This window comes from Xiphophorus hellerii, chromosome 9 (assembly GCF_003331165.1).
Source record: "Xiphophorus hellerii strain 12219 chromosome 9, Xiphophorus_hellerii-4.1, whole genome shotgun sequence".
Taxonomy (NCBI): Eukaryota; Metazoa; Chordata; class Actinopteri; order Cyprinodontiformes; family Poeciliidae; genus Xiphophorus; species Xiphophorus hellerii.
In genome coordinates, this window is record NC_045680.1 from 31,836,566 (window position 1) to 31,860,390 (window position 23,825).

Below are 23,825 nucleotides of genomic sequence, written 5' to 3' on the forward strand. Positions count from 1 at the left end.
GATGAAGAAAACAGGAGAAAAGACTTCGGGGATCTCCTGCCTGGCTCGCTAGAGCAGCCGAGTTTATCCACCAATTCTCACTCTGACACGTTTCCAGGAACGAGTCGACTAGTTTCAATCAGAGACTCGTCAGGATTCGTACGCAACTTCCTGTCTCCACACAGGAAACAGGAAGCTGCAACCAGATGATGGATATTATCTGGAGGAGCCCAACATCGCCTGGGTGATAAACCTGAAAATTAACCAAATTTATGACACTAGCTGCTTTTCCATCGACTATCGAGCAAATTGGAATTACAAAAATAAATTTGCTAAATGAAAACACGGACAATTTAGAAAAAACTCCCGTTTCTCCGCTCTGATGAGGTAAAGATGTAGATTTATTTTGCAGAACTTTAATGGAAACACTTTTCTGCATCACAAGAGTCACATGATCAGCAGCCGGATGTTACTACTGCTGGAAACGACAAAGAAGATGACAGGAAGTCAGGAAGAAGTCTGTTTTTGTTTTTCAGACATTGTGCAGCGGCTCCACCAGCATCTCAGTTCATAAAATCACAGATGACAATTTCCCCACGTAGGCGGGGCTTGTTGCTCAGACGCTGACGTCTCCTCTGATTGGCTGATAGATGAGCGCTAGCGCCACCTTGGCTGAATTATGAGTAGATCTCATTAACTGTTTACATCCGTCGCTGTCATGATTTTTAAAGACTTATTGTGTAAACAAGCTTTTTCACACAGGATTTTAATTACATTTCTTATTTAATGAAGCACCACATTCGCAAAATAATTTTACTTTTTTTCCAACATTAACAAAAACAGATTTGCCAAACATTTGTGATGTAAGCGCAGCGAGAGTCCCACAGCATTTTGCCCATGTTGGTATTTTCTGTTGTACAAAAACTAAAATGAAAATTGTTTTTGTTGGTTAAATCAATATGGCCTTTATGGAAGAATATCAAGAACAAAGTCAGATGAAGTCGTGTTTGCAGTTTCTTAAATCCAGTAGGAAGAAACCGTCTGCCTGTCGGACCGTGGGAATACGGCCGAACGCCTTCTGGTTTTCAATTTCAAACGACTTAAAGATGAAGATTAAAGAGAAAATTTCAGATTAAAACAACACAAACAAACCCAGGAGGATCAGAAACCATTTTATTAAAGTAAAAAACTTTTTTTTATATCTGCCAAACTTTTATTATTAGAATTGTTGGTAAAGAAATGTGAGTCCAGTTTCTACTAAAGGATTGTTAGAAACTTTTTGTTTTCCCATTTTTATCAGACTGTTTAAGTCAAACTGGAACTTCCTGCTTGTTTGTTTTCTTTCATTTCCAACATCTCAGTCAGATTAAAGGTCAATTCTATGAAACTTGGCCAGGATTTGATTTTTATTTATAAAATGTTTTATCCTCTAGTCACAAATTATGTAGAACAGGAAATATGCATTTTGCATAAACTCTCTACTTCTGTAATGTTTTAGTTCCTAATTTTTTTCTTTTAACTCTTATTGCTCTAAAAATAAGGGTTAGGGTTAAATAAATAAAAGTCAGTGTTGTTCAGTTTTGACCCAGTCAAGGCTTAAATACAAAAATATTGCACTTTGCATATTCGATGTTTTACCTTTAAAATAAATGCTGATTTCTTTGGAGAAAATGGGCATGAAAACATAGAAAAGATTAAGAATGTATAAAAAACATCATATATGAGTAGGTCCTAAATTTAAAGATTTGATGCAGGTAAAAATAATCAAATATTGAGTTTTTGGACCAAAATGAAAAGAGTGCAGTCAAGGATGGCAAAGTCCAGTCAACAGCAGTATTTACTATTTAAAGATAATTTAAAAACTAACTGCAGGAAAGAAATTTCTACTGCTGTGTAAACTTCATCTGTTCAGTCCTGAAACCAACAGAACCGTGTTTGATGTGTGGAACAAGTCCCGTATTAAATCCTCACGGTGAAAACAACAAACGCTCCGCGTTTCTGTCTGCTGAGGTTTTGCGTGAAAACAGGCAGGAAGATATTTTTTCCTGGCTGACGGCATCGTTAGCGGAACGAGCCGGACGGGAACGCAGATGCTGCAGAAGTAAAACGAGGAGCTCTGAGTCACAAACGCTCGACCTGGTCGGCTCTCATTACTGTCAAAAACACAACGCTGCAATATTTATTCTCCTTACGGTTATCTTTTATTTACACGTCATTCTGCTGTCAAACAGACGTTTTCTCCAAACTCCACAGATAGCTGAGCTGGGAAACTAAAGTTATTCTTTACTCCAGATACCTACCTGTAAACCTGCTCTTGAAGTCATCTTCAGCTAAAAAAGTTTCATTTTACACTTTAAGCAAAAGTTCATAAATTGGTCTGTATATAAAGCCTTTTATTTTGAAAGTAAAACTTTATTCTGATCTAACAGGGAAGAATCCCATATGAACTGTGTGGTTTTAATGGAAAAAATCTGAAAACTTGTCATCTTTCCAGTCATTTTAAACCTGCTGATGTTTAGATCGGCCTGATCATTTAAGGCTGATTTTTTTGTTTTGGATATGACTCCAACGCTTCTTGAACTGAAATGGAGCGTTTTTCCTGCTGTGCTGGTTGCTTGTTTGGTACCGAGGTAATAAATGATTGACTGTAAAACGTGGATCTGCTTCAACACACCTGATCCCTCCTATTATCTCCTCGTTAGTACAGTGGTGAGTATCCCCGCCTGTCACGCGGGAGACCAGGGTTCGATTCCCCGACGGGGAGTGAAGTTTGTTTCAGGTCCCTCTTGAAAATGAGATCTAGATCTCTATGGGGTTTACCTGATTAAATAAAGGAATATTATAAAAATATTATTATAAAAATCCCAGAGCTACGTCGCTAACAGGACGCAAACCACCCTAAAGACCAGAGTTTGACAATTTGATAGAAGTAACAGGAAAACAAAAAATGCTCAGCACTAATTTATGATAAAATTACCTTTGTAACTGTTTGTAAAGGTAAAAGCTCAGATTTCCTCCTCAGGTCACAAAATACAGCTGAAACCAGAAGTTTACATACACCCAATCAAAAGATATCCAGGTTTGTTTCTCACTACTTGAAGTTAAATCAGAACCAAACTTCTCCTGATTAGTCAGTTAGCATCTATTTGCCAAACGTCCCAATAATAAGAAAAATGTCAGTTTTATTTATTAAAGTTCCAGGCTGCATATCACGACACAGCGTTGATAAACTTCCTGCTTTTCTGCATGTCTTATAGGAACCTGCCAACCATTTCTATAGTTTTTAATTTTCATGATGGCTCCTAACAGTTTTATTCATCTAAATATGTAAAAATCAATGACAAATAAAAAACAAGCAGTAGAACAATTGGATCATTAAACAAAACTCTGCAGCTCTATTATTTCTGCTCCTGTTCTGACCAGCACTACCAGAAAACTTTCCATCAGCAAACTGCAGCCTGATGAAGGCCGGAGTGAGCCATAGCCCCGCCCCCAAACAAGTAGAAAAAAGAAATTACCAAAGTGGGCGGAGCCAGGAAGCACTGGGGGCGGAGCCGAGTGGAGATGGACAGAGAGGGTTGAGCAGCGCTTATTGATGTTTTAATTGATAACTGATCAAATTTGTTGCTGTGAGATTCTAACATCTTTTTAAAAAATCAACTAACAACAGATCCAGCCAGCAGAGGGCAGCACTGAGAAGTTTTAGAACAAATATTTCAGAAATAAATAAATTTACACAAAAATTTGACAATATTCACAGAAACACAAATTTAGACAGTTCGTCTGATAAAACTGTTTAAGGCACTTCATTACCAGCAGCTCTGCTGATCAGTCGACTCTGGGAAGACTAATGGTACCAACCGGGATCAACCCGAACCAACTGGTACCAACCAGAACCAACCGGGACCACCTGGACCAACTGGTACCAACCGGAACCAACCGGGACCAACCGGTACCAACCGGGACCAACCGGAACCACCTGGATCCAGCTATCAGTGAGGCTCTGATCAGGAAATGCAATAATAACTAATAATGATAATCAGTCAGAAAACTGAACCATAAACTGAAAGCTGAGCAGTCAGTCGGCTAATCTCATTACACAACCATGACTTCCTACACAGCTTCACATTTTACAGCTGTGTGTGCGTGTGTGTGTGTGTGTGGGCGTGTGCATGTGTGTGTGTGTTGCCCTCCTGTCGACCTGCACAGCAGCAGATTACGCTGAATGCTAAGCTGCCTCTTCCTCCCACTGGGAAAGAGAAGACCGTGACTTCACCATGAACTACACCCCCCCCCCCACACACACACACACACACACAATATTTACATATGTCAAACTTTGACTCTAAGCATCTTGTGAATTTAATATCAGGCTAAATAATAAAAGATTAGCCTGAGTGGATCTGGAGAATCCTCCTGAGCTGAACTCGGAGGAAAAGCGCCGCTTCGTTTCTGAAAACCTCCAGCAGCTTCACTCTAACGCCGCCTGGCTTTCTGATGACTGAGGTGGATTCGTCTCTGCTTTATTTCACACTGCAGCACAAACTCAGCAGTAAAAACCAACGGTGCGAAGCGGCAGTTCACCAAAATTCAACTTGAGTCACAAAATAAACTACAAAGATCAAAATGCAGGAACATGAAGGAGCACAGCATCCATGTTTCAAAGTAATCCACCAAAAAACATTCTCTCAAAATCTGATCTATATTAATAAACATGAGTATATTTATGAATATCTGCTGCTAAAATAGATCATTTATGGATATGCATACACAAATACAAACAAAAGGTGGATCTTACTCTAAAACCCATCCAGCCATTCCCGTCACTCGTTAGGAACGTCGGATAAAGATTCGTTTATTAAAGTATTTATAATTCATCTCTGGATTTAATCCCTGAAAACTCTCAGGTTTCAGTTTTCAGGAGTTTTTATGATGTTTACTGATCAAAAGTCACAGCTGGAAACCAGAGATCAGGATGACCTTTGACCTGAACCTTCAGAGCCACATAAAGACGGTTATCAAGACGGCCTTCTGTCAGCTGAAGAACGTTTCCAGGATCAGAGAATCTATAAAACACGATGAACGGATTCAAGATCTTCTGCTTCTGGATCAGGTTCTGGTTCTGCTCTGCATCAGAACAGAACCAGAACACTGAGTTCCTTTAAATCCAGACTAAAAACCAGCCGGTTGGAGTTTATAACAACTGGAACAAATTTAGTTCAATACTTGATGATGATTACTCCTGATTTTGTTGCTGGGAAAATGTAACGTTTTCTGTTCACAACTGGACCGCAGTTGGTCCAGTTCGGTCGTCTTCTGGTCCGGTTGTCTTCTGGTCTGGTTGTGGTCCGGTCCGGTTTGGTCGTCTTCTGGTCTGGTCCGGTCCGGTTCAGTCGTCTTCTGGTCCGGTTTGGTCGTCTTCTGGTCCGGTCATCTTCTGGTCTGGTTGTGGTCCGGTCCGGTTTGGTCGTCTTCTGGTCTGGTCCGGTCCGGTTCAGTCGTCTTCTGGGCCGGTTGTCTTCTGATCCGGTTCGGTCGTCTTCTGGTCCGGTTTGGTCGTCTTCTGGTCTGGTCCGGTCCGGTTCGGTCGTCTTCTGGTCCGGTCGTCTTCTGGTCCGGTTTGGTCATCTTCTGGTCTGGTCCGGTCCGGTTCGGTCGTCTTCTGGTCCGGTTGTGGTCCGGTCCGGTCCGGTTGTTGGTTCCAGTATAATTGTATATGTTTATGTAAAGCATTCTGAATCTTGTTGCAGATAAATAAATAAATTAGTTTCAGTTTCATTCCCTCCAGGCTGGACTGAATTCAGAAGCAGCTCGTAAATCCAGAGTCCATTTGACAAACGGACTCAGAGTTTGGTTCTCCTGGGAGGCGAAGGGTTAACATACAGCCAGCAGGCCGGCGCTGACCTCTGACCTCTGCTAATGCTGTGTAAAGGGGGAGTAAAATGCTCACACATGAACCTGACCTCAGAGGAGAGGTGCTCCGTCTCCATGGCGACCGGCGCCATGACCCACCTGCACCGGTCCAAACCGGACTCAGACTGACTTTAATGTAAACATGAGTTTGGGTTTAACTGGGATTTATTTCATTAATCAGATTTTATTTTAAAACAAGGAAACAGGAAGTTATTCAAACCAACAGAGGCAGATTTATTAAAAACATAAACAACATAAATAAACATGTTAGAATCGGGTCAGACGGTCAGGAAGGTTCACCTCAGAGATCCATATATGATCCACATATGATCCACATATGATCCATATATGATCCACAGAAACGATGCAGACGCCTCATTTACTGAACATCAAACTAATTATGAAGAGCACTGAAAATATTCCTGAAGGTATTTTATCTGAGAATGAACCGACTCTCGTTAATCCAGTTACCATGGAGACCCAGGGAAGCTCAGCCCATCAGCGTTAAAAACTTCACGGCTGATGACGTTAGGAATCGTAACACCAGCCGTGTTTCTGTTCTGAGAATTATGAGCCAACTCTGAAAATGTCAAAAAAGAGAAACAGTTTGGAGCGAATCAAACAGGCGAAGCAGAGCGTGATGTCATCAGATGATGACGCTACGCATGGCGTAGCAAACAGGAAGTAGAGGTCGCTAACCAGCGAGATTTGAAATTTCTCTGAGTTTAGTGCCTCTGGTAAGGCTCAGACCTCCAGTTTCTGTCTCCCCTTTGACCTGAACTCTTTTTGCCTCAAGCAGAAAAACCTTTTTGCAAACATGACAAAGTGCTTTTGAATTTTGCCGTTTCCATCAACTTTTTCTGATGCGATGCTTCAAACTGCAAAGAAAAAACATTTATGGAAACACAACTAGATGCTGAATGTTGAACAGATTCTCTTTCAATTCATCAGCAAACGAATGGAGGCGTGCGAGTCAGAAACCCGAGCTTCTTCAGAAAACCGTTTCTGTTCCTGACCGAAATCTGACGAAACCGCAGAAATGTCCAGAAAGAGTTTAAAATGTTCAGCTGGTCACAGCGCCAGAACTTTCCACATTTTCCTATGATCACAAAAGCATCGTTCCATCTCATGACCTCATGATCCCGGGTCACAGGTGGTTCTGATCCAAACTGAACGTCGTTTGAAAGGTCCAGAAGAATCACCAAACAATAACGGAGTCAGAAAATCAAACTGATGTCATCCAGCCACCAGAACCACAGCGTCCACCGAGACAGGCTGACCTTTAACCTTGACCTGCCCAACCCCCAGCAGCCTGACCTCTCACCAGCGCTGCAGTCTGACAGATCCTCCAGGTCCAACCGTCCCCAGAGGTCAACGTCAAGGTCAAGCCTCCAGCTGCGGTTCAGCCCGACAGAACATCTGGATCAGCTCCGGATCCGGGCCGGGTTTTTCGGCAGAGAGTCCGTCCTACCTGGAGAGGAAACCAGAGCCTCCAAGATCCGGACGCGATTCTCCGGATTCTCGTCGCTGGAAGCAAAACATCACAGGTGAGGTCAGAGGTCAGAGGTCAGGAAACCTGGCTGATTAACTTTAGAAGACATGGAAAGGCTTGGAAGAGTCGGTTTGGAGTCGGTTTGGAGCCGGTCTGCAATGAAGGCGGTTCGGTCATGTGACCAACCGTTCTGTACCTCAGAACAGACGTTGGCCTGGCCCAGGGCGGGGACTGGTCCGGTTCTGCTGACCGACCCGGTTCAGGTTCTGCTAGTTGATCTGAGGGACACTCGGAGATTCCAGGACGGTCTCCAGTCTCTGTCCGCACTCCGTCACCGTCTGGCGAACAAGAACAGTCCTGGCAGAAAGTCCGGATGGACTGCGGTCCAAACATGGCGGTGCCTCTGGTAAGGCAACAAAACAACTTTTACATGTTTCTTGAAAGTGTAACTTTATAAGAAAGAGTGGAAGCTCAGCATGATGTGATATTTAGCTAGCTGGATGTCTGAAACGACCGGTGGCTGTTGGGGTCAAAGGTGAGGCCTCAGGCTGGGAGTGGGGGTGGAGTCAGCTGCGACCTGATTGGTCAGAGCGTCTCATGGTCTGGAGTTTCCAGGAAGTGAGGGAGGGACTGACATGTTTTAGAGATTTTCCTCCAGCAAACGAAGCAGCTGATAGCAGAAGCAGAAGCTCAGCGTCCTCCATCCCAACCTTCATCCTCCTCCTCTTCCTCAGTTTGACCTTTCTCCTGTTTGTCTTTTAATCTGGCGGTTCATGTCAAGAAACTTCCTGACATGAAATTTTATCTAAACGTACAACAGAGTCGTCAGCATAGAAATAATCCTCTGTCTGAGGAACGCCACAGATCATCTGAGCTTTAAAATGTTTACAGTTGGAGGAAAGTTTCAGCTCCAGAGAAATGAAGGAAACAAAGAAGCAAATTCAAACCGGAGATTTAAACCAGGCAGGAAGTTTCTGATCAAATCAAACTAAAAAACTCACAAATTTTCACATTTCTGGATGTTTCTGTTGGTTTCAAAAGACGCCCGTTAGGACAGAACCTGGAGGAAAACTCAAAACATCAGCAAGGAGGAAGAGGAGGAAGAGGAGGAACAAGAGACGAACAAAAAAACAAGAGAAGAAGAAAAGATGGTCGTCGTTTTCCCTCATCGCTGCTTCTTTCATCTTCTATTGTCCATCAGAGACAAAAACAATCATGTTGCAGACCTGATGCTGCGCTCTGGTTGGTGCAGCATCTCACGCTGTGTGTGTGTGTGTGTGTGTGTGTGTGTGTGTGTGTGTGTGCGCAGCATCATTGAGCTGCTAAGTGTTCAGTTAGAAAACATCATGGATGAAATGATTCAGCTGCAGGAGAGGAGAAAAAAGACAGGAACAAAAAAGGAGAGAAAAATGGAGGGAAGAACAAAAGAAAAAAGAAACTAGAGAAGAAAACTGGAGCGAAAAAGAGATGAAGCAAAAGAAGATGAAGAAAGAAAAAATGGAGAAATAAAAAGAGGGACAAAAAGAAGATTTGTGGAAATGGAGAGAAAAAAAAGGATGGAAGGAAAAAAAGAAAAGGAAAATACTGATGAGAAACAAAAAGAGAAAGAGGAAACGACAGAAGAATGATAAAAACAGAAAGATGGATGAGAGCAAAAAACAAAGGATGAAGAAACAATAGAAAAATAAACCAAGGAGGAATAAAGAAAACGACAAACAAAAAAAGATAGAAAGAAATCGCAACAATAAAAGGAATCAAATTTAAAAAGTGGTAAAAACTTTAAAGAAAAAGAGTGAAGAAAGAATGAAAAGAGGAAGGAAAAGAACAGAGGGGAAGATGGAGAACAATGAGCTGCTGCAGTGACTCTCACAGCCAGCAGGGGGCAGCGCACTCCAGACCAGACAGCTGGTCTGATCAGAGAGAAATACTTTAACTAGGACAAAAGTCCAGAGCAGGAAGAAAACTAGAAAAGGCAGAAAGGGAGGAAGGCAGGAAGGCAGGAGGGCAGGAGGGCAGGTAGGCAGGAAGGCAGGAGGGCAGGTAGGCAAGAAGGCAGAAAGGGAGGAAGGCAGGAAGGCAGGAGGGCAGGTAGGCAGGAGGGCAGGAAGGCAGGAGGGCAGGAGGGCAGGTAGGCAAGAAGGCAGAAAGGGAGGAAGGCAGGAAGGCAGGAGGGCAGGTAGGCAGGAGGGCAGGAAGGCAGGAGGGCAGGAGGGCAGGAGGGCAGGTAGGCAAGAAGGCAGAAAGGGAGGAAGGCAGGAAGGCAGGAGGGCAGGAAGGCAGGAGGGCAGGTAGGCAGGAGGGCAGGAAGGCAGGAGGGCAGGAGGGCAGGTAGGCAGGAGGGCAGGTAGGCAAGAAGGCAGAAAGGGAGGAAGGCAGGAAGGCAGGAGGGCAGGAAGGCAGGAGGGCAGGTAGGCAAGAAGGCAGAAAGGGAGGAAGGCAGGAAGGCAGGAGGGCAGGTAGGCAGGAGGGCAGGAAGGCAGGAGGGCAGGAGGGCAGGAGGGCAGGTAGGCAAGAAGGCAGAAAGGGAGGAAGGCAGGAAGGCAGGAGGGCAGGAAGGCAGGAGGGCAGGAAGGCAGGAGGGCAGGTAGGCAGGAGGGCAGGAAGGCAGGAGGGCAGGAGGGCAGGTAGGCAGGAGGGCAGGTAGGCAAGAAGGCAGAAAGGGAGGAAGGCAGGAAGGCAGGAGGGCAGGAAGGCAGGAGGGCAGGTAGGCAGGAGGGCAGGAAGGCAGGAGGGCAGGAGGGCAGGTAGGCAGGAGGGCAGGTAGGCAAGAAGGCAGAAAGGGAGGAAGGCAGGAAGGCAGGAGGGCAGGAAGGCAGGAGGGCAGGTAGGCAGGAGGGCAGGAAGGCAGGAGGGCAGGTAGGCAGGAGGGCAGGTAGGCAAGAAGGCAGAAAGGGAGGAAGGCAGGAAGGCAGGAGGGCAGGAAGGCAGGAGGGCAGGAGGGCAGCAAGGTGAGAAACCCTGCATTAACCGAACATTTTAATCGAGTCCCACCAACAGTTGGAATCATTTCCTTTGTTCCACTTTAGAGTTTTTCTGATAACGGCTCGAATCATCATTCTGATAATTAATCTTCTGCTCTTTAAATCCTTTAGAAAGTTGTTTGTGTGTTTGATAGAAATCAATAAGACAGAAATATGAAATTCAAAGTTAAAAAAGTAAATAGTTTCATCTTTGTGAACATAACTGCAACCTTCACTGATCTGGTGATGAAATACCTTCCAGAAAAAACACATAAAACATTTATTCACCTTCTGCACTAAAACTTGAATATTTAATGAAACTTTCTAAACATTCATATCGTCCCTCATTGTCTGATCCTGTTTCTGTTCGTTTGGCGGTTTTTCCTCAGCCTCTTTAACTGCTGCAGAGCCAGACGGTTTCTGGGCTTCATGAGACCCAGAACCCGTCTGGGCTTCAGAACCAGGTCGGCTCTGATCAGAGAAACGGCCTCGGGATTTTACCTTTGGCCGAACTCGTCTCCATCACGGCTGTCGGCCCAGAAACGTCAGACAGAAACCAGGCCGCGGCACCGCAGAAGAAGTTCAACTTTTTACATCTGATCTCATTAAATTTGGTCTAAATGTCACAACAAAACCCTCCGAACGGTTCAGACTCCAACAACATGGCCGACATGCTGGCCTCCAACCAACAAGGATGCAGGATAGTCCAGAAAAGTTCCTTCACTTTCCCAGGCATTTGAACCACAAATACATTTTTATAGAACAAAAAGTACATTTTACATTTCACATATTTTAGGTTTAATAAATGATCCTGCTGTTCACTGAGACGAATCTTCCTTCATATAAACAGATCAGAGTTTTGGTTCAGTTTATTCCTGTATAAAGAGAAATGGACCACTGGAAACGGCCTGCAGTGTGTGTGTGTGTGTGTGTGTGTGTGTTGTCAATATAAAACAGAAGCAGACCAGCAGAAACATTTCGACCTTCAGCTGATTTCTGTTTTTATGAATATGAAAGCCTTCAGCGTTTCCCGTTCTTCTTCAGACGGAAACAAATTGATTTATGATCCGCTGCAGGTAACAAACTCGTTCACAAAATCAAAACCGGGAGGAAAAACAGAACAGAAACAAGATATTCTGATTTTTAAATAAAACATTTCAGTCGGTTTCCCTTCAGCAAAAGTTCAATTCTGTCACTTTCATGCTTCACTTTCCTCCGAATCCAGAATTTATTCCACATTCAGTTTTATGTTCCGGGCCGAACCGGAGCGAAGACGGTGTCTGCGTGACTGGATGAGGCGATGCGGAGGCGTGATAAACCCGGATTCAGAGCGTTAGCTCAGCGTTAATCCCTGGCTGAGGGACAGGAGGACAGGAGGACAGGAGGACACAGCGCCACATCTGGAAACTCTTTTTCTTCGTCATTGTTTGGTTGGAAAAAAAAACAAACTCTTTTGGAGTTAGGATGGATAAAAATTGAGAAATCTTTCCAAGGTGATTTTTTCCGTTTTCTTTTTAAACCTCCTCATTGTTTTGTGATGTTTGTGTGAAATAATCCTTTAAGTAGCAGAAGTGATGAGGTTCCTCCTTCATCGTGAGGATGATGATGAGTCGTTGCGTGCTGCTGCTGCATCAACACTTCAGTGAGATTACGATGATAAGCAGTCAGAGATTAGCATGAAACATGAGATTAGGAAGCATGCGACGGATCCATCTGCAGCCAAACGGTTCAGTTTCTGCTTCAAGGTCAGCAGAGGGAGCAGCTTCTTCTGGTAGCCTCAGCTAAACATGAAAACATCCAGAGCAGCTTCCTGTTTCAGGCTCTCACATTTACAGGCTGATTTCCCCCTGATGGTCCGGTCGACCCGGTTCTACTGGAACCAGAACTCCATCATCTGCTCCACCTCCAGCTGCTGTGGCTCTGAGTCAAACCAACCTGTTCCCCTCCTGGCCTGTGGGGGCGCTGCACCAAGAACCACTGAAGGAAACGACACAAAAACCTCTGAAGACACTGAGAGCAACTTCCTTCTTCACCAGATGGAAACAAGATGGAGGCGTCAGATTTTAGTGTTGGAGGATTTCTCTTTAGTCTTTGGCTGAAGACCAGGAGCCATTTCTGCTGCTAGCACTAGGCTAGCACGTTAGCTTGTAGTTACCCAGAATGCCCTGCACTGTAGTTCACTTCCTTCTTTTGGAGCGGTTTCCGGTCCGCTTGGTGTTCACATTCAAACTGAACCAGAGTTCACTTAAACCGAACCCAGACCGAGTTTTGGAGGACCAGAGGTCAGAGGTCGAGTAGCGTTCACACCTCAGCAACCGAACCGGACTTTATATGCAGATGGACTGGAGTCGGGTTAAAGCGAACTGAGCTGGGCTGATTGGAGCGATGAGGCCTGAGACTCTTATAGTTCTGACCTGAAAGTTGTTCATAAAAACCATCTGGTCTCCAAACTGAGGCGTTGATCACCAAAAACTATCCAAACCAAATCCATCAGTGATTTCACATCATTTCTCCACTTCAAGTTTCAAACTTTTTTCCCTCCAAGGACATTCCCAGCAGCTCCAGTCTCCTTAAACTGGTTCTGCTGGGAACATTGACAGAGTCAGAAACATGAATATCTGCAGCTTTCATTAGAGCTGAAATGGTTTCAAGCGGCTGCTCTGCTCCAGGCGCTCAAACTCATCTGCTGTTTCCATGAAGAAGTTCCTCTGGGTCTGGACTTCTAAATTTGTCCTACAATCTTCATCATGCTCCTCTTCCTCCTGCGGGCTGTAACTCATCTTTCAAAGCTGCAGCAGCGAGTCGGGCTTTGATGTGAAGCCGTGGAAAAGCTGCTGGGAGATCCAGAGACACTTAGCTGGAGGAGTTAAATAACTTCAGCCTCAGAACGTCAGACACCAACTTTACAGTTCCACAAGGAAAAACCAGGAGAGGAATTATAGAAAATATAATGAACACATCTCTGTACATCGATGCAGACGATACAGAGCATCCACAGCAGAACCAAAACACACCAGGAGTCTTTCACCTGAAAGCTTCAGTTAGAAAACCAAACCTCCAAACCCTCCATGTTTCCATCCAATCCCCAAACTAATTTTGACACAACTTTAAAAATGTCACAAAAAGAAATGCTAATCTGTCACGTTTGGAGCAAACCGCCTGAAACGCCATGAAGAGATTTCACTTCCAGCTGTGACCCGTAACCTGCTCCAGTCACTGAAACTTCAGAGGAGCAGAACCTGCAGCTGCTCACATGAAACGAACCTTCAGGACGCGTCACAGCCGCAAGGAAACATTAAAGACCGACAGCCTGATGATTAATGACCGACAGCCTGATTATTAATGACCGACAGCCTGATTATCAATGACCGACAGCCTGATTATCAATGACCGACAGACTGATTATTAAAGACCTACAGCCTGATTATTAAAGTCAGACGGCCTGATTATTAAAGACCGACAGTCTGATTATTAAAGACCGACAGTCTGATTATTAAAGACCGACAGCCTGATTATCAATGACCGACAGTCTGATTATTAAAGACCGACAGCCTGATTATCAATGACCGACAGCCTGATTATCAATGACCGACAGTCTGATTATTAAAGACCGACAGTCTGATTATTAAAGACCGACAGCCTGATTATCAATGACCGACAGTCTGATTATTAAAGACCGACAGCCTGATTATCAATGACCGACAGACTGATTATCAATGACCGACAGTCTGATTATTAAAGACCAACAGCCTGATTATCAATGACCGACAGACTGATTATCAATGACCGACAGTCTGATTATCAATGACCGACAGCCTGATTATTAAAGACCAACAGCCTGATTATCAATGACCGACAGACTGATTATCAATGACCGACAGTCTGATTATCAATGACCGACAGTCTGATTATTAAAGACCGACAGCCTGATTATTAAAGACCAACAGCCTGATTATCAATGACCGACAGCCTGATTATCAATGACCGACAGCCTGATTATTAAAGACCGACAGCCTGATTATCAATGACCGACAGTCTGATTATTAAAGACCGACAGCCTGATTATCAATGACCGACAGCCTGATTATTAAAGACCGACAGTCTGATTATTAAAGACCGACAGCCTGATTATCAATGACCGACAGCCCGATTATCAATGACCAACAGTCTGATTATTAAAGACCGACAGCCTGATTATCAATGACCGACAGCCTGATTATCAATGACCGACAGTCTGATTATTAAAGACCGACAGCCTGATTATTAATGACCGACAGTCTGATTATTAAAGACCAACAGCCTGATTATCAATGACCGATAGCCTGATTATCAATGACCGACAGACTGATTATTAAAGACCGACAGCCTGATTATCAATGACCGACAGTCTGATTATTAAAGACCGACAGCCTGATTATCAATGACCGACAGCCTGATTATCAATGACCAACAGTCTGATTATTAAAGACCGACAGCCTGATTATCAATGACCGACAGTCTGATTATTAAAGACCGACAGCCTGATTATTAATGACCGACAGTCTGATTATTAAAGACCAACAGCCTGATTATCAATGACCGATAGCCTGATTATCAATGACCGACAGACTGATTATTAAAGACCTACAGCCTGATTATCAATGACCGACAGCCTGATTATCAATGACCGACAGCCTGATTATCAATGACCGACAGACTGATTATTAAAGACCGACAGCCTGATTATCAATGACCGACAGTCTGATTATTAAAGACCGACAGCCTGATTATCAATGACCGACAGTCTGATTATTAAAGACCGACAGCCTGATTATCAATGACCGACAGCCTGATTATCAATGACCGACAGTCTGATTATTAAAGACCGACAGCCTGATTATCAATGACCGACAGCCTGATTATCAATGACCGACAGCCTGATTATCAATGACCGACAGTCTGATTATTAAAGACCGACAGCCTGATTATCAATGACCGACAGTCTGATTATTAAAGACCGACAGCCTGATTATCAATGACCGACAGTCTGATTATTAAAGACCGACAGCCTGATTATCAATGACCGACAGACTGATTATTAAAGACCGACAGCCTGATTATCAATGACCGACAGCCTGATTATCAATGACCGACAGACTGATTATTAAAGACCAACAGCCTGATTATCAATGACCGACAGCCTGATTATCAATGACCGACAGCCTGATTATCAATGACCGACAGTCTGATTATTAAAGACCGACAGCCTGATTATCAATGACCGACAGCCTGATTATTAAAGACCGACAGCCTGATTATCAATGACCGACAGCCTGATTATCAATGACCGACAGCCTGATTATTAAAGACCAACAGCCTGATTATCAATGACCGACAGCCTGATTATCAATGACCGACAGACTGATTATTAAAGACCGACAGCCTGATTATCAATGACCGACAGTCTGATTATTAAAGACCGACAGCCTGATTATTAATGACCGACAGTCTGATTATTAAAGACCGACAGCCTGATTATCAATGACCGACAGCCTGATTATCAATGACCAACAGTCTGATTATTAAAGACCGACAGCCTGATTATCAATGACCGACAGACTGATTATTAATGACCGACAGCCTGATTATCAATGACCGACAGCCTGATTATCAATGACCGACAGCCTGATTATCAATGACCGACAGTCTGATTATTAAAGACCGACAGCCTGATTATTAATGACCGACAGTCTGATTATTAAAGACCGACAGCCTGATTATCAATGACCGATAGCCTGATTATTAATGACCGACAGTCTGATTATTAAAGACCGACAGCCTGATTATCAATGACCGACAGTCTGATTATTAAAGACCGACAGCCTGATTATTAATGACCGACAGTCTGATTATTAAAGACCAACAGCCTGATTATCAATGACCGATAGCCTGATTATCAATGACCGACAGACTGATTATTAAAGACCTACAGCCTGATTATCAATGACCGACAGCCTGATTATCAATGACCGACAGCCTGATTATCAATGACCGACAGCCTGATTATCAATGACCGACAGACTGATTATTAAAGACCGACAGCCTGATTATCAATGACCGACAGTCTGATTATTAAAGACCGACAGCCTGATTATCAATGACCGACAGACTGATTATTAAAGACCGACAGCCTGATTATCAATGACCGACAGCCTGATTATCAATGACCGACAGTCTGATTATTAAAGACCGACAGCCTGATTATCAATGACCGACAGCCTGATTATCAATGACCGACAGCCTGATTATCAATGACCGACAGTCTGATTATCAATGACCGACAGTCTGATTATCAATGACCGACAGCCTGATTATCAATGACCGACAGTCTGATTATTAAAGACCGACAGCCTGATTATCAATGACCGACAGTCTGATTATTAAAGACCGACAGCCTGATTATCAATGACCGACAGCCTGATTATCAATGACCGACAGCCTGATTATCAATGACCGACAGTCTGATTATTAAAGACCGACAGCCTGATTATCAATGACCGACAGTCTGATTATTAAAGACCGACAGCCTGATTATCAATGACCGACAGTCTGATTATTAAAGACCGACAGCCTGATTATCAATGACCGACAGTCTGATTATTAAAGACCGACAGCCTGATTATCAATGACCGACAGCCTGATTATCAATGACCGACAGTCTGATTATTAAAGACCAACAGCCTGATTATCAATGACCGACAGCCTGATTATCAATGACCGACAGCCTGATTATCAATGACCGACAGACTGATTATTAAAGACCGACAGCCTGATTATCAATGACCGACAGTCTGATTATTAAAGACCGACAGCCTGATTATCAATGACCGACAGACTGATTATTAAAGACCGACAGCCTGATTATCAATGACCGACAGCCTGATTATCAATGACCGACAGTCTCATTATTAAAGACCGACAGCCTGATTATCAATGACCGACAGCCTGATTATCAATGACCGACAGCCTGATTATCAATGACCGACAGTCTGATTATTAAAGACCGACAGACTGATTATCAATGACCGACAGTCTGATTATTAAAGACCGACAGCCTGATTATCAATGACCGACAGTCTGATTATTAAAGACCGACAGCCTGATTATCAATGACCGACAGTCTGATTATTAAAGACCGACAGCCTGATTATCAATGACCGACAGTCTGATTATTAAAGACCGACAGCCTGATTATCAATGACCGACGGCCTGATTATCAATGACCTGTTATATTCGTGTTTGATAATGACCAGGTGTGGTTTATTGCTCAGACTCTTTTATTAAAGTCTCTTTTCATGCGTCTGCTCACACAGGTTTCGTACAGGTGTGTCACCCAAGACTCTCTCACTCTGTTGTCCTATTCTTTACATTTATGCATTCACATGAACTCATGATTGCCACCTAGTGGACATAAGCATAATTCATTCAATCATCACAACCGACAGCCTGATTATTGATGGCGTTACGCAGAACGCTGTGTTTTCAATAAAAATGTACGTAAAACTTTATCAATTCAACTCATGTTGACAATAATAATCTCCCGGTTGCGGCGGATCAGAAAGGAACAAACTCTGAACCGACCCAACAGAAAAACACATTTAGTTATCAGAATAAAACAAACCAGCAGCTAACTGTTAGCAACAGGAAGTCCAGCAGGTCTAACAGGAAGCTGCTGTTGCTACGGTGATGCAGGTCCAGGACCTGCTGGATCTTTAATGGTCCTGTTCATTAAACGGATGATTGTTGTCCGATCCACCAATGACAACAATCTGTCATCTTTCATTTTCCCATAAAATCAGTTCTGATGAGCATTGCCAGTCATATGCGTACGAAATATATGAACCATAGGGGGCGCCAAAATCATGACCAAAAAAATTATTTTTAGTATGTATTTTCTGGATTTAACAGCTGTTTGTGTGTGTAAACTATGTGACCAATAACAAAAGCTGATTAGGCACTCCACCCCCCCCCCCCCACCCCCCCCCCCCCCCCCCCCCCCCCCCCCCCCCCCCCCCCCCCCCCACACACACACACACACACGCGCCCGCGCGCACACAAACAAATGGGCTCAATATAATTTAAATTAAATAGAAATCAATTATTGAAATCATCGTCAACTAATCTATTAATCAATTAATAATTAACTGGAGCATCCAGACTAACTAAGCCAAAACTTATAAAAACATAAAGAATTTTTAGCTGCAGATTCATCTTTTACTACAAATGATCAGGATTCACTAAAATAACTTATTAACCTTTAGGAAATAAAGTCTTATTTTTATTAAATATAAAAATTGATTTCTTTGCATCTTTTTATGTATTTTTAATATTGTACAAAAAAGAAGGCTGAACATGTTAAAAGAAAAATCTGTATTTTATCTGATTAATCAATTAATCATCAGAATTATTGATTAATAAAATAATCAATAGTTGGAGCCGAATATGACAGGAAGCAGAAAACAGACGAAGGTTAAAGAAGCAGGTGAGTTTTATCAGGAGATCCGGAAATATTCATGTTCACTAAATAAAATATAAACCTCAGAAAGGTTGTAGTTTTACCTCTGGATGTAACCATGGCAACCAGCATCCTCAGCCAATCAGATCAGATTTCATTTCCTCTCTGACTTAATCTAGACACCAAACCGTTAAAGTTCAGAACCAAATCCAGGTAACTCCCAGATTGACCTCTGACCTCTGAAGCTTCAGAGCAAACAGCTGGAGCTGAACTCACCTGGAGGCTGCAGGGCCCCCTGCTGCTCCTCCAGTCCGGCTGCAGAGCCACCCAGCGGCAAGGGGGCCGCCGGCGGGACGCAGGGCTGCAGGTTCCGGTCCTCCCCGCTGAGTTCACGGAGCGTCCGGGTCCAGAAACTCCCAGCAGCCATGGCAGAAACAGATTAATCCTGAGATGGAGGAGACGTCCTGAAGTTCCTGAGGTGAAGCTGGAGATGCTTCTGGGCCAATCAGAAGGGTCTAGTCAAAGCCCTGCGGTAGAAACTGATATCCTAAAGTGAAAAGAATCCTGCAGAGCAGAGGAAAGTTTCCGTCATCACTGGTCTGGTCCAGATGGAGAAGCTCCTGCAGACTGAGCAGGAGCAGGAAGAGCGCCGCAGTGCATGATGGGACTTTCCTCCTCCTGAAAAGATAAAGTTCAGATTTCAGCCGGTCAGAGCAGGAACCGCACCGCAAACGCAGCGCAAACACAGCGCTAAACCCACAAACACACCGCAGCAGCGCCTGCAGCCCCGATTTCTCGCTGGTCCCGCAGACTGGCAGCCCGCTCGGTGCTGATGTCAGAGAGCCCCTCCTCCTGCTGCTGTCTGCGGGAACACCGGCGGCTCGGGGCGGGACGGCTGCAGCATCTGTTCACTCACTTCATCCCGCAGCAGAGCTGAAGGGTTGGAGCTGCGGGGCCGGGAGGAAATGCGGGGAAAGCCGCTTCCTGTGAGTCTGCAGCGGCTCGGATTTTAGGAAGAAATCCATTAAAAGTAAAGATGGAGGATTGGAAACGCTGCGGATTAGACCAGAACCGCGACGGCTCCGGGAAAGTACGCACCTGATGACGTAACAGCTGCGTCATCAGGTGCGTACTTTCAGCCTGAATCTGCAGAAAGGAGGAAGAGGAGGAGATTTCCGCTTCAGGAGGAAGACTTTCTATCCGACAGCTGGAAATCAGACCGAAACCATTCTGGCTTTTTCAGCTGGAACCAGAACAGAACCAGAACCAGAACCAGAACGAGTGACTGTTTATACAATTACAGTGGAAAATTAAGAGAAATAACATGGATATTTAGCTCATCATGAGAAAATATTGGACTTTTTAAAGTCACAATGTTATTAATTCATTTATGAATGTCACAGTTTTAAATTAAATATTTATCTTGAAGCTACTTTGAAGATAAATATTTAGCTTGAAGCTAAATGGTTAGCTTGCTAGCTGGTTTACTTTGGAATCTGGTTTGTTGTAGCAAAATCTATCGATAAAACTATTCATTAAAATATTAACAACCAGCTCTGCATCCAATGATAACTTCTTAAACTAAAATCACATTCTCTTCACATTTTGCAATTCGGCAGCATACAAATAAAAACTGATTGATCTGATTGAGAAAATAATATGTAAGCACATTGTTATGGTCATCTTAAATCTAGTCATTAATCCACCTTACCTTCATTCTCTGTGGTCCAGCTGTCCAAGCAGCTTCACAGAGGTAAAGGACAGAAAAACAAGATCGAGAAACCAGAAGCAGCTTTTGACAGAGTCCGAACCGGACTGAGGCTCAGCTGTGGCGATCAGAACCAGAAACACAGAAACCTGAAGATCAGGAATTGGTTAACATATTAAATCAATGCTTGTGTGTTCTCTGTTTTTAATGTGAGGCAACGCTTCCGGTTAAGCAGAAATGTTTGACTGAAAAGCTGATCAAGATTGGCACATTTGGGCCAATCAGAGGGAGGGATTGGTTTAAAACTTTTAATCAACGTAATTCCAGGATCAGTAATTAATTAAGCATATTTTAACCTAAAACTACATATAAAAAAAATAAGCAACAATTTCAATTCAAAACCCTTTTTTGCTGCTAAATTACTGAATGGACATCTGAGCTCATCAATAAATATATTTATAGTTTTTAATCTGATATTCAGGTTCTTCATCCATCAGATGATCAGAAGTGCTTCAGGAAGTCCTGATCATTCATGGAGTGTCTTTAGAAATGTGGACTGTGAATGCTAACATTAGCTTTAGCTGCTACATATTAGCATTGAGATGCTATTTTAGGCTAGCGTAGCTTAACTGATCAAGTGAACAGATTTAATGAGCTAGGGGCAATCTTCCTTCTATTAACAAGGTTTCTATAAAGGGGTGGAGTCTGGGAGCGGGTGGGCGGAGAACAGAAGCTCAAAAATAACGAGATGAAACTCATCAAATTGTTTCTATGATAACACAGCAATCAATCAATTTGTAACTTTTACAAAGTAGATTTGTTAATTCCTTTCAATTTTGAACAATGTAAATACTTTAATTTATTGATGTGAAACTGTCAAATCAAATTAACAGGATTCTCATTTGTCTATGTTTTTTGCCTAAAGTCACATCTTTATCGCAGGGTCCCTGATGGTTTTAGCTGACTTCTGCCTTGGGCCAGCTCCAGCTGGGAGGAATAACTGGCCTTCATCGTGGCCTTCCTGTTCATTCGCTTGGAAAATAAGAGGAGGAATAACAATAGTCTGGGTGTTTCAGTTGTGACGCGAGCAGAGAGAGCGGTGAGATAACGAGCAGAACCGCTGAAACTCAGCTCTGCACAGCCATGAGAAGCTGGAGGTGGCGTGGAAAGCTCGCCGTAATTAGTGGAGAGAAAACACACCAGAAATACACACATCATCTATAATTCACAATGTTTTCTGATACTGTAACAAGGTTTTCTCTGAGATCCGATAGCTGGAGAAACTTTCCAGCTGACGCGAAGCCGCTAGCGGTGAACTCCACAGATCCAGCTCAGAGGATCGGAGCCTAAAACATCAAACATCTTTATATCATGAATCAAAACAGCAGCAGCTGAAAAAAGATTAGTTACAGGTCATGACACTGAACCAGAAGTGTTGAAGAAAAAAGCCTCTTCTCTCTAGAAACAAGATGGTGGCAAGGCTGAGGTTCACCGAGCTGCTTCTGGAGTCTGGACCAAAGACAAAACTTCTAGGAATCTATTTACATGACAATGATCCAATAAAAAATGATATTTTCCCCCATTTTTATTAACAAATTTACATGAAGACGTTCTAATTACATTCTTTGTTTACGCAGTAACAGTACACATTGAAAAGGTGTAATGCCCTCACCACAACACTGGCCGGTGCAATGTTCTTTGAAACTAAGTGCACATGTGTAAAAAAACATTCTATCTGAAAGCCACCGGCATTGTTGCTAGTTTCTTCTTCTGTGGATTGTAGGAAGGAATTATGTTTTGCGTCTTACATGAGCTAGGCTTTCCCTGACAGAAAAGATCCACTTATTCTGTTTCCAAGACAACGGACATCGGTAAGTTTTAGGACCATTACACTCTGGAACCCGTTCTCAAACTGTGCCGTTGTCAGAGAAAACATTTGCTATTTTTGTGTAATTGTACAAACCCAACTAAACTTATCCATTTTCACCAGAAATTGTTGTTGCATAAACAGGGCCCAAGACAATACCCCGTGTTTCTTCAAATCTGATGTAGTATTTTTGGTTGGAAGACTAAAACATTTTATTCATTTATAAGATAACAGTGGGGAATAAAATGACAATGTACTGTAAAAAACAAAATAAATTCATATTAGTTGCCAAGACCTTAAAAACAATGTAAATACAGGAAGACAACTGTTGAAAAGTTATATTTTTATGTATTAATATTTTTATCATTTTCTTCAGCAATGAGCTAATAAGATCATTCTGGTATTGATTGGTAATGCCTCCAGTCTATACTACGGGGCTTTTGCCTCTATGGAAGTGCAGGAAATCACTTGCTTTTCTGTCTCGCCCATTTTCCAAGGTGTAACAACAGCACTTTGTCATTAGCAAATTAGGAAACCCTGATATTGTAATTTTTATTGACATAAACTCTAAATGTTGACGGGATTCCAGCTGAAAACACAAATCTCTCTCCTCCTGCCAGTGTTTGTGTCGTTGATGGTATCACAACGAGATGCAAGAGGAAAGCAATAATAAATCTGTTTACTAAAGTAAAAGGACAAAAACAGTAACACACAATGACTTGGAAAGTAACTGTAATCCGATTACTGGGTTGGAATAGATTACATGTTACTGACTAATTAAACTAACGTGTTCCTGACGTTACCACCAGTCAGGAAACAAGATAACCAGTGCAGACCCAGATCATTACGTTCGCCTCCATCCTTCCTATTTTTGGTCTCTGGAACCAGAACAGAAGGTTCTGTTGTTCAGGTTCATTCAGCCTCCTATGTCCCAGTTCTGGTGGTGACTGTTGGAACCAACTGAAACAGTCTGATGTTTTACCTCCAGGTGTCCGCTGATCGAACTGGGTTTTTCTCAGGAAAACAGGTCGGAGAATAAAGTCAACCTGCTGCTCTGAACCGGATCAGGACAGATGTTCTAGAACCTGGAAACCAAATGATGAAGATGGTCCGTTTGGAGCAGCAGAACCTTTTCCAACTTCGTCCTGTTGTTAAAACATGACAGAGATTGTGCTGGTTCCGGCCCATTTCTCCTTCTCTACGACTGAGTGACATAAAGTGAGATAAATAGAGAAGTTCTTCATCTCATATTGAAGACGTGTTGCATCATTTACAGTCTGACGACGAGGCGAGGAGAACATGGAGTCCAGTTTTTGAAGTGGAACGACTTCTCCTTCATCCTGAGACCCACTTTCATCTCCTCCATCTCCTCTCAGCCTCCTGCTGTGTCCAGCGCTGCGTCTCCGTGGTGC

General features: G+C 43.2%; 1 protein-coding gene and 1 non-coding gene across 4 annotated transcripts in view; one reads left to right on the plus strand and one right to left on the minus strand.

The window, feature by feature from the left end:
• LOC116725779 (phosphatidylinositol 3-kinase regulatory subunit gamma-like) overlaps positions 1-20,352 on the minus strand; it is a 57,850-nt gene extending 37,498 nt beyond the window's left edge. Inside the window, exons 1-2 of one of the 3 annotated variants that reach the window (XM_032572151.1) lie at positions 19,755-20,352; positions 19,115-19,516 (exon numbers count right to left, since the gene is read on the minus strand). In XM_032572151.1, coding sequence (XP_032428042.1) covers positions 19,115-19,265 — 151 coding nt within the window. In that variant the 5' untranslated portion in view covers positions 19,266-19,516; positions 19,755-20,352. Of the gene's footprint in view, positions 1-19,114 lie in introns of all 3 variants that reach the window. The other 2 variants (XM_032572150.1, XM_032572154.1) reach the window with 2 other exon arrangements.
• Positions 2,672-2,743, plus strand: trnad-guc (transfer RNA aspartic acid (anticodon GUC)). Its single transcript has one exon. It is a non-coding gene; the product is annotated as a tRNA-Asp (tRNA).
• Positions 20,353-23,825: the final 3,473 nt, after the last annotated feature.